Raw genomic sequence first — 13,955 nt, 5'->3', positions numbered from 1 at the left:
GAAGGGGCGCGCCGACCAGGGGGCTTCTGATTTCCCCGGGAGGGTCCCGTAGAGCGTTTGGGGGCTTTGCTGACCGAGGAAGGGAGCCGACTGGCAGCTCCAAAAGGTCACCTCGGCTGCTAGGAGTCTACCTAGTGGTGGCACCCCAGCTGGCCCTGTGCCAACACCTACTCCTCGGCGTCCCCGTCTGGTATCCCGGCGCTAAACCGGTCCCCCCGGGGCGCGGAGTGGGGCAGGAGGCGGCTCAGGTCCTCCCCAGCACACAGGCGTCTACACGGGGGTGCGCGCCTCCCGACCGACCTCAGGGCTGAGCTGCCCCTTATGGAGTGGTGGCCACCCCCTCCCGGGCTGTCTCCGGCCGGGCCGGAGGAGCATGCGCAGTTATTTGGGGGATGGGGGCGCTGGAAAGATGCAGGGGACACACAGGATCTGCTCAGGGGACCCTGCAGGGCAGAAAGTCCTGGGAGCACATAGTGGCCTGCTGTCCAGGAGGTCCCCAGGATCGTGGGCCCTCACTCCACGCCCCAGCGGCCGCCCGGGCCTTCCCCCGCGGGTAGAGGGAAGCCACGACCAGAGGTCCCTGGCCTACCCCCAGCCTCGAGGACCGGATACGCAGGGTGTTAGGACGGGAAGGACAGGCCTGAGGAGCCAGGTTCTTGCCCGTCTCTCCCTTGTAATTGCCAGAGGGGCTTATCACAGTGCTCCCTGCCCGCTTCCTCACACGGGCAACAGGTCATCTTTTTTTCCCTGTGTCCTTGGGACGATGCCTGAAATCCTACTTTGGAAGCACCCAGCACATAGAACTGGAAACCGCCAGCTGCAGTTGCTCCTGCCCCAGGAAACAGGCAGGGAGGCCTGAACAGAGAGCATCAGGCAGGGGGTGCAGCCGGGGCTCCGGCCCTCGCGGCCTCCCCCTGCCGCGGGGAGCCCTCTTGGGGCCAGAGAAGCTGAGCTCCCCAGGGTCCCCCCGCAGGGCTGTGCCTCCGCAGCCTGTCTGGCCGTGCCTGTCTGGGCCCTGGGCCCTCCGACTGTCCCCTCCCTGTCTTTCACCTGTGGCCTTGGTCTCTGGAAGGGCCTGCAGGGCTCCCTTGCTCTGAGTAGGAGGGTTCCGGGCTGCTGAGGGGAAATGGTTCTGAGACCTTGCTCTGGTGGCCTGCATTTCCCAAAGCTAAACCACAGGGCCTCCCATCCCGCACGCTCCGTGGAGTGTCCTGGACAGACTGTGAGGACGTGGGCCCGGAGGAACAGGGGCAGTAGTGAGACCGGCTTCTGAGGCTGGACATTGAAAATGCCAGACACGCCCACCCGGCGCCCCCAGGACTCGCGGCCTCGGAACCCAGCTGCTGCCCTGCAGGGCAGCGCACGGTGGCCCGCGGGGTGGCCCGGACGGGCGAAGGCCTTGTCGGTGGAAGAGCTGCAGCCGCCGCCAGCCCGGCCCGCATCTGCGTGGCCCCCCGCCCCACGCCTTCCCCGCTGCCGCTCTGCCCTCGGCGCCAACTCTCGATTCACAGGACAGGCCTGATTGCACGGTGATGTTCTGGGTCTCTCTGTTGACCAGCAGCAGTGACTGGAGAGCGGGGGTGGACCAAGCGCTGGACCCCAGAGAGTGGCCGCTCCTTTCCACTGTCCCGTCCTCCCTGCCTTCACCTGTTTCTTCCTCCAGCACTTACAGAGGCTCCGTGGCCTTGCAACCTGCCCTTCCGTCGGACGAGGTGCTTTTCAGGAGCCATGAAAAGCCAGCTGTCCCTGGGGGGGTGAGTCCCAGGGCAGTCAGAGTAGCTGGACCCCCCGCCTCACCTCTTCTCCCTGGAAAGGGGGCAGGACCTGCCCGTGCCCCCGACTGGCCTACTCTCTTTTGGGCCCTCCCTCAAGCCTGTCAGGTGCCTGCGGCTGCCCTGCCGGGTCCGGGGTGGGGTCATGGAAGTCGTCCAGTGGCGAGGGGCCCTGGAAAGCGGAGGAACCGCCGCGGCTGGCGCTGGGCCTCCTCGCTGCAGACCCGGAGCCTCGGTCTCACGCGGGTCTGGGCTCCGAGAAGACAGGCCTGGAGTCGGCACCCAGACAACGGCACAGGCTCGCGGGGCCTGCCCGGCCCTCGCCCCGCGGGCAGCTCGAGCCCAGAGGCCACGCGGGGCAGTGCCCAGCTGGCTGTGGGGCCTGCCGGGTCCCCTCCCTGCCCCTGCCTCGCTCGCCCTCACCAGGTCTGTGGGTGTGAACGAATCCAGGGCCGCTCTCCCCGGACTAGAACGGCCCTCTCGTCGAGGGCCTTCTTCCCACCTTCCTTCCTCCCACCCAGGCAACCCTGATGCAGCCAAAGGGGCCCTGCTCATCCGTGGACCCCCCTCCTGAGGGCCAGGCCCCCCACCCGGGGCCCGTCTGGGTGGGAGCCAGGCACCACGCTGTGTGAGGGGCCCAGGGGGATCTGCTGGTCCGTGTCAAACCAGCAGCCGCCTTTGCGCCCCCTGCCCTGCACAGGGCCCCGCTCCCCACAGACACGGGGTACAGGGCGCCGTGGCCCGGAGCAGGGCATGCCGCCAAGCGGGGGTAAGGCTCTGGCACGGAGCGGGGTGCAGGGCAGGAGGCTGTGGCTGAGGTCAGGCGGTGCCAGCTGCTGGGCCGTTCCCGTTCCGGGCGGAGAGGGAGGAGGGTCCTGCCTGTGTCACTTTCACCTGTGGCCTTAAGCCAGGTCGACAGCACCCAAGCTTAAGCCAGGGGCCCACCCGGGTCTCTGACGACACATGTCCTGGTCGGCTGCAGGCCGCTTTCTCGGCCAATCAAAGCCCCTGGAGCCCTGCAGGGCTGCCCCAGCCCGGTCATCAGGGTGACGGTCCGGTCGTGACCAGGGGCCGGGAGGACGTGGCCCAGGAAGATGGGCCGGGGGTGCCGACGGCCAGGTGGAAAGGTGGGGGAAGGGTTCAGGTTTGAGCGGGAGCAGAGAGGCGCTAAGTCTTGTTGAGGTGGGAGAATTTGGGGGGTTGGGGGGCGGAATGGTCAGGAGTCAGAGTCAGAGCATTTTGTTTGCGCCACGTCTATTTTTAGCCAGCTTATGGCTGCTGTGTGCTTTTGTAATAGAATGGTAAGAATTTGGGACACACATATCCAACAGGACGGGGCTGGTTAACAGCGCGACACAGCCCGTCGCAGAAGGGATGCCGGCAGCCCCTCAGACGGCCGTGTCCTCCTATTTCAGGTGATTATAAAGGGTCTGCTCGGATGGAAGGACATTTGTGAGACACAGTCACACACGAAGCGGGTTTGTTGTTGCTTTTTTTGCCGAGGTGAAATTCATACCACACAGACCTAACCAGTTTAAAGTCTGTAACTGAGCGGCATTTAGTACATTTACAGCGCCGTGCACCCGGCACCTGTGCCTCAAGCGTCTCACCCCCCAAAGGAGGCCTCAGGTGCTCAGGGGTCGCTCCCCACGCCCCCGCCCCCCCCGCCCATCACCGGCCCCTGGCAACCACTGATCTGCTTTCAGGTCTCTGTGGGTTTGCCCGGTGTGGCCGTGTGACCAGGGAGACCCGAGTCGGGGCACTCCCCGCCTCTGCTCGCTCCTGTCTTGCTTGCTCTCAAGAGATTAATTCAGCCAAGAGATACACGTAGGGTGGAAGTGAGAGGCAAGTTTATTTATGAAACACACATGAGCACGAAACTACGGGCGGGCGCCCAGCTCGTCCGAACGCCCCACGTGCAGAGGAAGTACAGGTTTTCGTAAGTTTGTTAGTAGCTTTGTTCTATACACTTGGGCTGAGACTACAAGCGGGCACCCAGCTTGAACTGCGTGCGCCAGCTGTTGGGGTTCGAGCGTTACATACTTTAGTCAGTTCCTGGGTGCCCCCTCCTTCTCCCCCTTCTAAACTTGGGAATAAGGTACAACTGCAAAGACTTTCCTTTTCAGCGGGTAAAGGCCCTTTGTCTCTTAGTGAAAAAGGTTCCCTTCCCTGCACGGTCTCAGGGGTCCCCCTCCGCCCGCACCGTCCCCGCCTGCGACGTTGGGACGCCCGGCAATCTTGCCGGACCGGGCTCAGGGCTGTTGAATCAACGGGGGGGACACGTCTCCCTCCTCCTCGCAGCCTCAGTTCACTACCTAACAGGTATCTCACATAAATAATCATCACAGGAGACGGCCTTTGCATCCGGCGTCTGTCACTTGGCCTGGCGGCGGCGCGGTTCGCTCACTGGCGGTGAGTGTCAGCGCTGGGTTCCTCTGCACGGCGGAGGGACAGTCCACTGCCAGAGTGGACTGTATGGCGTCCACACACCCACGGATGACGTACTTGGAGGTTCCCACGGCTTCTACCGTTTTTCGGTTGTCAGTAGTGCTGCCGTGAACCTCGGGGTACGGGCACGTGTTTGAACACCCACTTTCGATTCCTGGGGGCATACACCTGGAGTGGGACCGCTGGCTCCTGCCAAGTTCTGTTTTCCTGTCCGGGGGGCGCCGCCCCCAACTGTTTCCACCGGGGCTGCGCCGTTTCACATCCCCTCAGCGAGGCCGGAGGCCCCCGTGGCCCCACGTCCGCAGGGACGCTTGTTGCATCGTTCCCGTTGTGCCCGCGCACCCAGTTGGTGTGGCGTCTCTGTGGTTTTACTTTGCCTTTCCCTGATGGGGCTGAGCATCTCTTCATGAGGTTGTTGGCCACTTATCTATTTTCTACGAAGAAATGCCTATTCAAGTCCTTGGACCAACTTTTAGTGATGTTTTTGTTGTTGAGTTTGAGGACTTCTTTATGTATTATGGACACTAGACCCTTCTCTGACATATGATTTGCAAATATTTTCTCCCATTTTTGTGGATAGTCTTTCATATTCTCGATAATGTCCATGAGTTCATTGTTGTAGAAAATAAAAGATTTCACTCTTTCATTAAAAAAAAAAAAGACAAATTGAACAGATATTGCATGAGACCCATGGCGATCATGCCTGGGTAGTTGGGACTGTCCCTATTTTATATCTGAGGTAACCGTGACAAGGTTTTCTAAGTTTACTAGTTTTGTAAGTTGGAAAACGGAAAGTGAAACTTTCCGATCGTTCCTTCCCGTTATGGTGACGCTCCTGCATCTCGCTCTGCACCTGACCGTCACTCCCGGCAGGGGTGCGGCCCCGTGTCCCGGGCCGGGCGGAGGGGTGGGAAGTCCCTCCCCGGTTCCTTCTGCTCGTTCTGTTTTGCTTCTGACTCTCGCTCTGACGCTGCCCCTTGGGAAATGGAAACTGAAACCCAGGCTGGATTCTGGGCTGGAGACGCTGGTCGCAGACACGCCCCCTGACGTGTGCGGCTCGGCCTTTGAAAACGGCCGGGCGCGCAGGCTCCGCGGCAGTGGCGGCGCGAGCGGGATACGGCGCGAGCGGTTCACGGCGCGAGCGGGACTCAGAGAACTCACTGCCGCGGCGGACCTGGCTGCAGAGCCCTCAGACATGGTGAGGCGGGTGGACCAGTGCGGCGGGTGGGCGCGGCGCCGGTCTGCGTTCCTCCCCGCCCCCCCCTCCGGTGTGCCAGGCCCGCAGCGCTGCTTCCTAAGAGTGAGCGGAGGGACAGGGCTTCCTCCGACCTCAGGGTGTGGGTCTTGGAAGGCGATTCTGAGATCCGTTGCAGGGGCCCTTTTTTTTTTTTTTTTTTTTTTTTTTAAGATTTTATATATATACTTTTAGAGAGGAGAGAGAGGGAGAGAAACACGAATCCGTGGCCTCTCACGCACCCCCAGCTGGGGTCCGAGGCGTGTACCCTCGCCGGGCGTTGAACCGGAGACCCTTCCATTTGCAGGGCGGGGCTCAATCCACTTAGCCACACCAGCCTGGGTCCTCGGGGAGGGGGGGGGGGACATCTTAGCTGGCGAAGGGCGCGTCAAGTGATGGTCTGGGCAGCTGGCTGTTCCTCAAGAAATGCCTCCTTGTGCGTCTCCCATGCTTGGGGTCCCTCTCGGGTGGATGGAGAGAACCCAGAGGGGAGAGCTGCATCCCTGACCCTAGGAGCTTGCCCTGTGCCCACGCTCTGCGTGTAGCAGCCCCAGGCGTGGTGCCTGGGCCTCTGAGCTCCGTGTGATGCCTGCAGAGCGGGAACCTGAAGGTGAAGCTGCTGTCGGGCGAGGAGATCCAGGTGCCCCTGACTGATTCCATGACGGCATCGGACGTGAAGCAGCTGATTTCCCAGAAGATCGACGTGCCGGGCTTCCTGCAGCGCCTGGTCGTCTCGCCGAGCGGCGTGGCCCTGCAGGACACAGTGCCCCTGGTCAGGCAGGGCCTGGGCCCCGGGAGCACGGTCCTGCTGGTGGTGCAGAGCTTCAGCACCCCGCTGAGCATCCTGGTGAGGAACGAGAAGGGGGTGTCCAGCAGCTACATGGTCCAGCTGACGCAGAAGGTGGCTGAGCTCAAGCAGCAGGTGTCCCAGAAGGAGGGCGTGAAGGACGGCCAGTTCTGGCTGAGCTTCCAGGGGAGGCCCATGGATGACAACCAGCAGCTGAAGGAGCACCAGCTCACACCTGGGTGCACCGTGCAGATGAATCTGTACCTCCGGGGGGGGGGGCGGGGTGTGGCCGGGAGAGCAGCGCTGAGGGCCACTGCGAGTCCCTGACCCAGGGCCCACAATAAAGGCCAATGCAGAGCTAACTGGCTGCCTCTGCGTCTGCCCCGCCAGCACCCTCGCCTCCGTCAGCACTTCGTTCGGCACCCCTGGTGGTGAACTGGTGAGAGGGTGGGAGAGGGAATAGGGCAAGGGGACCCCGGATTCCGGGGTGGCCACCAAACAGGTAGCCAAGGTAAGGGGCAGCCTAGTGGGGTCAAAATAGTAACACCTAACACCTCCCTGCCTCCCACCCCGCCACGGAGAAATTGAGGATGTTCCCACGCCTTTGGGAAATTAACTTCTAGAGAAAGAAAGAAGAGCAATCACTGGAGCCCATCTCTGCCTGCAGGCGGAGTGTGGTCAGCCCCTGAAGAGCGGGTCCCCACCCGACACCTGGGTCAGCAGAGAGTGCAGTCCGGGTCAGGTCCCAAAGGCCACAAGGCGAGGTCCCCGCTGGGCCAGCACCCGTGGAAGAGGGAGGGAGTCCTAGGGCCTGCCTGGTGGGTTGGGAGGTGGGCCAGGGCCTCTCCGCCCTCCAGGGCCCACTGGCCTGGCCTGCCCAGCCTGCATGGGTCTGGGGAGGTGCAGGGGCAGAGCCCGGACACACACACACCACCACCCGGTGAGCTGCTGCGTGGAAGCCGTTTGTGACAAATACGCCTGCCCTCAGTATCACTTGAGGGAACGGCCACAGCCGGCAGGGGCGGGGCACCCGGGGCGGGGGTCCCTCCTGTCCTCGTGGAAGAGTTTGTGGAGAGCGCCGTTCGGCACGAACTGAACGTGCGTCCACAGCAGGTGCTTCCTCCGATCCCAATTTCCCAAATGAGCCCAAGGGAGCCGGGCTGAGTCAGCCTTGGATGCCGACGAGAGGGGGGTGACAGAACAGACACTGTCCTGGGCCAAAGCCCGAGATCCTGGGAACACGCAGACCTCAGCTTTCAGGCTCTTCTGGGGGACTGATTTGGCTGGAGACCCAGAAGCCTCCTTTCTGGTCTGTGGGAGTCCGCATCTGCGCCGGGGGCGGGGGGCGGGGGTGGGTGGTCAGGGGGCGGGTTTCCAGGTCTGCCTTCCCTATGACAGGGATGCATAGACCTACAGGTGTGCCTCTGGGGGGCTGGCCTGGCTCCATCCAGCCTCATTTCCGGGCCCCACTCTCGCCTCTGGGTTCTACTGCAACTAAGCAATGCAAGCACACGCCCGCGAGCCACCTCCTTCCCTGAACCTCCCACCGAGATCTGGAAGAAGCAGGTGTTTCTGCAGAGCTGCCCCGTCATCGCTTCTGGCTCCCCGCTCTGGGGCTGGCTTAGGGAGAGGGGTGAACCTCAGACCCAGCCCTGGGGCAACGGGAGGGGTCTCCTCCCTCCCAGCCTCCGATTTGCAGCTAGGCCAGGCTCTAAGTGGGACGCTCTGGACCGCAGTTCACCCCAGAACTTAGCCAGGCCGGAGAAGGGCCCTGCTAAGAGCCGGGAGGGGGCGTGGCTGGCAGCCCCGCGGCCGACTTGAGATCGCCGCCACTGGCCTGCAGGGGGAGCCCTCGGCCCTACAATGAGGCCCGAGCCGACCCGGGAATGGAGGTGGGCGGGCCTGTGCCGTTCCGGCCAATCGCCGCAGCGCCCGGCCCGCATTGGCCCTAGCCAGCGGGGGGCGCGGCGCGCTGGGGCGGCCTCCTCTCCGGGACCGGCTGGGGGTCCCGCCGACTGAGCTTCCGTCCCCGGTTCCAGCTGGGGGCTGGGGGCTGGGGTCCCCAGTCCGGCTCCTCCCGCAGGGGGCGGGGCGCTGCTCTGCAGCGCTCGAGGGACGGCGGGGTCCCGGGGTCTGGCAGCCCCTTTCCAGGGCCGGGGAGCCGCTGCCGCTTCGGCCCCGGCGCAGCCTGGAGTCCCTTGGAAGTCCCGTCACGTCGCCTCCAGATTATGCATTAACCCGATTTCAGCCGCATTTCCTGGGGGCGGGAGACGGCCGCGCCGGCGGGGGAGGGGCGTCCGTGGGGGGCCGCCGCAGCAAGAGCGCACCCCGGGCCGCCCTCCGCCGCGGCCAGTCCCACCACCCACCTCCGACCGACCCAGCCCGGCCCCCTCCCTCACTCTATCCCTCCCTCAGCCCGGCCCCCTCCCTCCCCCAGCCCGGCCTCCGCCCGGCGCCGCTGTCCCGGCGCTTTGTTCGCGGGGCAGGCGCGGGGCGCCGGGCGGGCCGGGGGCGGTGCAGGCGGCGGGGGGGGCGGTACTGCCCCGGGTGCCGCCCTCGTCCCGCCTCCGCGCCGCCCGCGCTCCCACCCTTCTCTTGGGAGCTGCGTCCCGTCCTGTCCAGTCCGGTCCCCGGCGCGGCCCGGCCCGTGCGCTTGCTCCAGCCGCCCTCCGCCGTCCGCCCGCGCCATGGCCAGCCTGCGGCTGTCCGGCCTGGCCCCGCTGCGGCGGCTGCTGCTGCTGCTCCTGGTGGTGGCCGCGCGCGCCCCGACTGGCGCCGACGGGACGTGCCCAGAGCGCGCGCTGGAGCGGCGGGAGGAGGAGGCGAACGTGGTGCTCACGGGCACCGTGGAGGAGATCCTCAACGTGGACCCGGTGCAGCACACGTATTCGTGCAAGGTGGGCCCCCGCCGGGATCCCCGGGGCCCTGAGGCCCCCTTCGAACCCTCCCGGAACCCTTCATGGGGCCTCTTCCCCCGCGATCGCCAGCCCCAGCCCGGAGGCCCGCCCCTGGCGGGCTAGCCGCCCCGCAGAGACCCCCGCCCCAGGCCGTGAGAACGAGCCCCAGACGCTCCGCGGCTCCCGCTCCCGCTCCCTTGGCGACCGCCGACCCCCGGGTGGGGCGCCGGGTCCCGGAAAACTCGCGAGCGCCGGAGGGAAAGTTCCTGCGGGGCCGCTGCACTCCCACCTGGAGGTGCCCAGGCCCAGGGGACCCGATCCCGTCGGCCCCTGCACCCCAAGCCCAACCCCTTGTTGGAAGCAACTGGCTGCCCCCCAGGCAGTGTACGGCTACCGCGCTCGCCGCCCACCGGCCAAAGACAAGGAATAAGGGACGAAGGGAGGTGACGGTTTCTGACTGGGTTGGAGGTGGGGGTCCCGTCTGTGGTCAGTGCTGTCGCCCCCTGCCCAGAGGGCTTTATCAGGGGGAGGGGGGTGGTCAGGAGAAGGGGTTCCCAGCTAATCTCCCGCCCCCAGGGATCCTGGTGGGGGGCACTGCGGTGCCTGGGGGTGGGGACCCGAGCAGAGAAGTGGGCGGGGCGTTGCTGAGCCTCAAGTGCTCGCGTTGGGGGTGGGAGGCAGGGGCAGGTGCCCCATCCGCTCCTGGGAGAGCTGCATTTACCGTCGCCCACGGGGCGGGGCGGGGGTTGGGGGGCTTGCCGGGTCTCCTCTTCTGTGGGAGCCGGCAGCCTCCTGGGGTAGGTAAGATGTGTTTTAAACCACAATGCAGTCCTAGGGTGGGCTCAGGGCGCCCAGGCCCCTTCCCTGCCCCGCCTTCTAGCCCCTGAAACTACCTCCCCGACCAGAAGTCGGATCATTCCTCTTCCTTGGAGATGGGGAGAGTGGCAGCTTCTTTCAGAGGGGCCTGTGAGGGCTGCAGCTGGGATCCCCCGCCGGGCCCCCTCCCCTCCACCTGGGGCACTTTGCCAAGTCCCTGCAGGATTTTCCCGACGTCCTCCCCGCCGCTCCTGGGTGTGGCTGGGGTGGGGGAGGCGATGGAAGCTGCCCAGGCCTCCCCCCACAGGTTGCCATCTTCTGGGCCTACTGTGTGTCTGGGGACTGGAGGGAGAGGGCTCTGCGGGGTGGCGGGGTCTCTGCAGATGCTTCAGCCCCCGGTTCCCAGCAGCAGGGGGGAGGCAGGTGGACTGGCCACTGCTGTCTCTCACCCTCCCCCCCCCCCCCCCGTTTCAGAAGCCCCCGATCCCCAGAGCTCCTGAAGACAGGGGCCTCAGGGAGTGCTGGGCTCGGCGCCCCGGGCACCTGTCCCTGGACCTGTCCCCTTGAAGGCAGCCCCGTGTTCAGCCTGCAGTTCCGAGACCCTCCAAGCCTGCTCCCCGCAGGCTGTAGGCACCCCAGGGCACAGACTGTCAGAGCAGGTGCCCTCCGGGCTCCAAGAGCAGGAGCGGAGGGTGGGGCTGCCCGCCCGGTGCTGCCCAAACTTGATTTTGTGGTTCCTGGGCCGCCTTGACTGCTCACAGTAGGAGGATGGATCTTTTACCTCCTGCTGGGGGAGCGTCTTGGCCCTCCCCCTGGGCTGCGGGGAGCCCTGCTGGGCCAGAGCCCTGAGCTCAGAGCATGTCGCCCAGAAACGCTACCACCCATGTTCGCCGCTCCTGGCTCTCCCCAGGGTGGGCAGGTGGGGGGAGTGGGGCACGGGAGGCAGGCAGCCCAGCCCGGGGGTCCTCCTCCCAGCCCCACCCCCCGGCCGGGGCTGCCAGGGGCGGGCAGCCGGGGCCAGTTCGGCCTGGGGGCTGGGGGCTGCCTCCTGGGGCAGGAGAATGTTCCCAGACCTGTGACACACGTGGGCAGCGGCCTCCATCCTGTGTGTGCTTCCCAGCGACCTCCTCCTGGGGGCCGACCTGCGGGCCCTTACACCTCTTGCCCGGGTCTACTCTGGACTCGGGCCTGAGCGACCGGGGGGGGGGGCGGGGGAGGGCGTCAGAGGCCCCAGCGCCCAGTCTGGTGTTTGCCTCAGGTCGCCGCAGCCCCTCTCCCCCGTGGGAAGAGGGTCGCTGATACCCGCACGCCATCCCCCCCAGGTGCGGGTCTGGCGGTACTTGAAGGGCAAAGATGTGGTGACTCAGGAGAGCCTGCTGGATGGTGGCAACAAGGTGGTGATCGGTGGCTTTGGAGACCCCCTCATCTGTGACAACCAGGTGTCCACTGGGGACACGAGGATCTTCTTTGTGAACCCTGCACCCCCATACCTGTGGCCAGCCCACAAGAACGAGCTGATGCTCAACTCCAGCCTCATGCGCATCACCCTGCGGAACCTGGAGGAGGTGGAGCACTGCGTGGAAGGTGCGTGGGGCAGGGCGTGGGGGCGAGGCGGGACGAACTGAGTCTCGCGGGCGGGCGGGCGGCCTGGCCTCCGCTGCCCAGGCTTCCCTGCTGTCTCTGCCGTGTCAAGGTCAGCCCCGAGCTCTGACGTGAACGGTGCCCCCCAGCCCCCACAACGCCACCGTCCTTTGTCCTAGAGCAGAGCAAGTCCCCAGCCCTGCAAAGGGATGGACCTCCTCTTCCCCTCCCCTCCCCTCCCCCTCCCAGCTCTGCACCTCCTGGAAGGTCCTCTTCTAGGGGAGAGGCTGGACCCAGGTGAATGAACACCAGCTGTTCAAGTTCCTGCTGAGGCCCAAACATCTGTCTAGACAAGGCCCAGATGTTGAGCAACTGCCTGTGGGTGGGGCGCAGGGGTGGGGGGCTGTCCCTTTGTGTGTTCCGAGGCCTGTCATTTCTGGGAAGGGCTACTGCTGTGGGGTCGGGGCTTCTGTGGGTGACGGGGTGGGGGCTCCGCTCTGGAGGCGAACGGCTCTTTCTGGTCTGCTGTCTCCACAAGCCCATCCGAAAGGCCAGAGAGTGCCCCTCCCCCACTACAGCCTGCGGGAGGCAAACAGAACAGGACTCAACGGGACCAGGGCTCCCCACCCCCCAACCCTCGCGTTGCCCCGGTTAAGGAGAGTCCCGGTCGGGGTTGAGATCCCTGGCTGGCAAACGTGTCGGGGAGAATGTAGGAACTGCCGTTGTCCCCACATCCTGTCTGTCTCATGGCTGCCTGGGAAGGGAGGTGGGGGGGGGGCGGAAGGATGCTTCCTCCCCAGGGGAGCTGGAGGGGTCTCTGACTTCCTGTCCTAGGAAGGTGACCCAGCCCCTCGGGTTTGCTCTCCGGGACAGCAGGGAAGCCTCGCCTTCTATCTAACTTGGTGTTGTGGGGCCCTGGGGGGTTGGCAGGGGGAGGGGCGGACCCGATCGGGTGGGAGCCCCGTGGCGTCTCGCTCAGCTTGGGTCGGCTGCTTCTGGGGCTGCCTCCGGGTCCCCGGCCACAGCCCCACAGAGACGCCAGCCGGCGGGGTTGTGTGTCCCTTGTCCTCGCCGGCACGGGCGTGGTGGAGGGAGCCCAGCCTGACGGTCCCACCAGGCCAGGACTTGAGACCCTGGCCCCACTCGGGAAGCTCCTGGTCTGCGGAGAAGACGGGAGGGGGACGCGGAGATGGGCAGCGGTGTGACCGTGACGCCCAGTTTGGGGCTGAGTGGGGGCCAAGGAGAGGCTGGAGCCGAGGGGTCAGGATGGAACGTCCCCTTTTCTTGACGGGGCGGAGAGGGTGCGCCGCTACATGTACCGCCGGGTGGGTCCAGCCCTGGTGTCCGTGGCTCAGTAACTGAGGTCTCGCCAGGTCAGAACTCATGCGGCACGAGGGCTGCCATGGGCGGAACAAGGGTGGCCGCCCTGGCAGAGTCCTGGCACTGGACGCACCAGGCTAGGCGGAGGGGCGGCAGGACAGGACGGTCCCCAGGGAGAGCCCCCGTCCAGCTCTGGGGGAGACTTGACCTGTGGCGTGCGGGCTGCCTGCCTTGGTGGCCGACACTCAGGGGCCAGTTGCGGTGGATGACCTACAGGCCAGTGAGCAGCAAGGGAGCGAGCGCCCAGCACGGGCTGAGGCCACCGAACTCTCTGGAGGTCGGCCCCCCAGGGAGGAGGGTCTCAGGGAAAGGGCTCATGGAGAAGGAGGGAAAGGAAGTGGCTTGGAGCCCTGCAGGTGGAGGGGGGGCCCCAGGGAGGGGAGGGGCCCCGGAAGAGGAGCTTGGGCCCCCCTGGAAGGTGCAGGCGTTGTGAGCTGGGCCACATGGATCCCTGCCTTGGAGGCAGACCGGACCGCTGAGGGGGCGGGCTGGGTGCTTGGACAAGGTTGATATGTCGCAGGGGCCTGGGGTGCGCGTGGGGTGTTCCCCCTGGGAGCTTCACAGCCTGAGCCCTGGAGCTAGGGCCAGGCTCCAAGCCCCTCAGGCTGGCTGGTGGGAGGCGGGCGCCTCTGGTTCTGCAGGACGCGAGGACCTCAGACCCCACCCCAGGCTCTCCAGAGCCCCAGCCTCACCTGGGGAGGAGGACAGGGCCTGAGATAAGCTGGCCCTGACCCCATTCTGCTGCCGGGGGCCCCACAGCACCCAGCGTGAGTCGGGGCAGCCGCTGATCTGTGGAGGTCACCCCGAGACCGTCAGGTCCCCCTGGTCCCTGGCGCACCCCACCCCCTGCCAGGCCCAGAGCAGCTGGGGGAGGGGGCCATGTCCTCTGAGGCTCTGCTCCCGGGGTGCATCCCCTCCTCCTCCCTGGCCGGGCGCTGAAGGGGCAGCTGCTGCTGTCAGCATCCTTGGCCCTCAGCTCTGCTAGGACCTGCTTGCCTCAGTTTCTCCTCAGGACCCGCGGGGTCTTCCTGCCCCTGCTG

At 65.9% G+C, this 13,955-nt stretch overlaps 2 protein-coding genes across 2 annotated transcripts in view; both read left to right on the top strand.

Annotated features, from left to right (window-relative positions):
* Positions 1-5,283: 5,283 nt before the first annotated feature.
* Positions 5,284-6,620, top strand: ISG15 (ISG15 ubiquitin like modifier). Its single transcript, XM_054583637.1, has 2 exons — positions 5,284-5,418; positions 6,050-6,620. The coding sequence occupies exons 1-2, from the start codon at positions 5,416-5,418 to the stop codon at positions 6,566-6,568; spliced, it is 522 nt and encodes a 173-aa protein (XP_054439612.1). The 5' UTR covers positions 5,284-5,415; the 3' UTR covers positions 6,569-6,620.
* Positions 6,621-8,928: 2,308 nt separating this feature from the next.
* AGRN (agrin) overlaps positions 8,929-13,955 on the top strand; it is a 29,808-nt gene continuing 24,781 nt past the window's right edge. Inside the window, exons 1-2 of the mRNA XM_054583626.1 lie at positions 8,929-9,138; positions 11,277-11,538. Of these exons, the coding sequence (XP_054439601.1) occupies positions 8,929-9,138; positions 11,277-11,538 (472 nt within the window). The remainder of the gene's footprint in view (positions 9,139-11,276; positions 11,539-13,955) is intronic.

Source organism: Pteronotus mesoamericanus, unplaced genomic scaffold (assembly GCF_021234165.1).
Source record: "Pteronotus mesoamericanus isolate MK-2021 breed Mesoamerican mustached bat unplaced genomic scaffold, CSHL_Meso_final contig_1193, whole genome shotgun sequence".
Taxonomy (NCBI): Eukaryota; Metazoa; Chordata; class Mammalia; order Chiroptera; family Mormoopidae; genus Pteronotus; species Pteronotus mesoamericanus.
The sequence above is the reverse complement of the archived record's forward strand: the minus strand, read 5'-3'. Positions and strand labels throughout refer to the sequence as shown.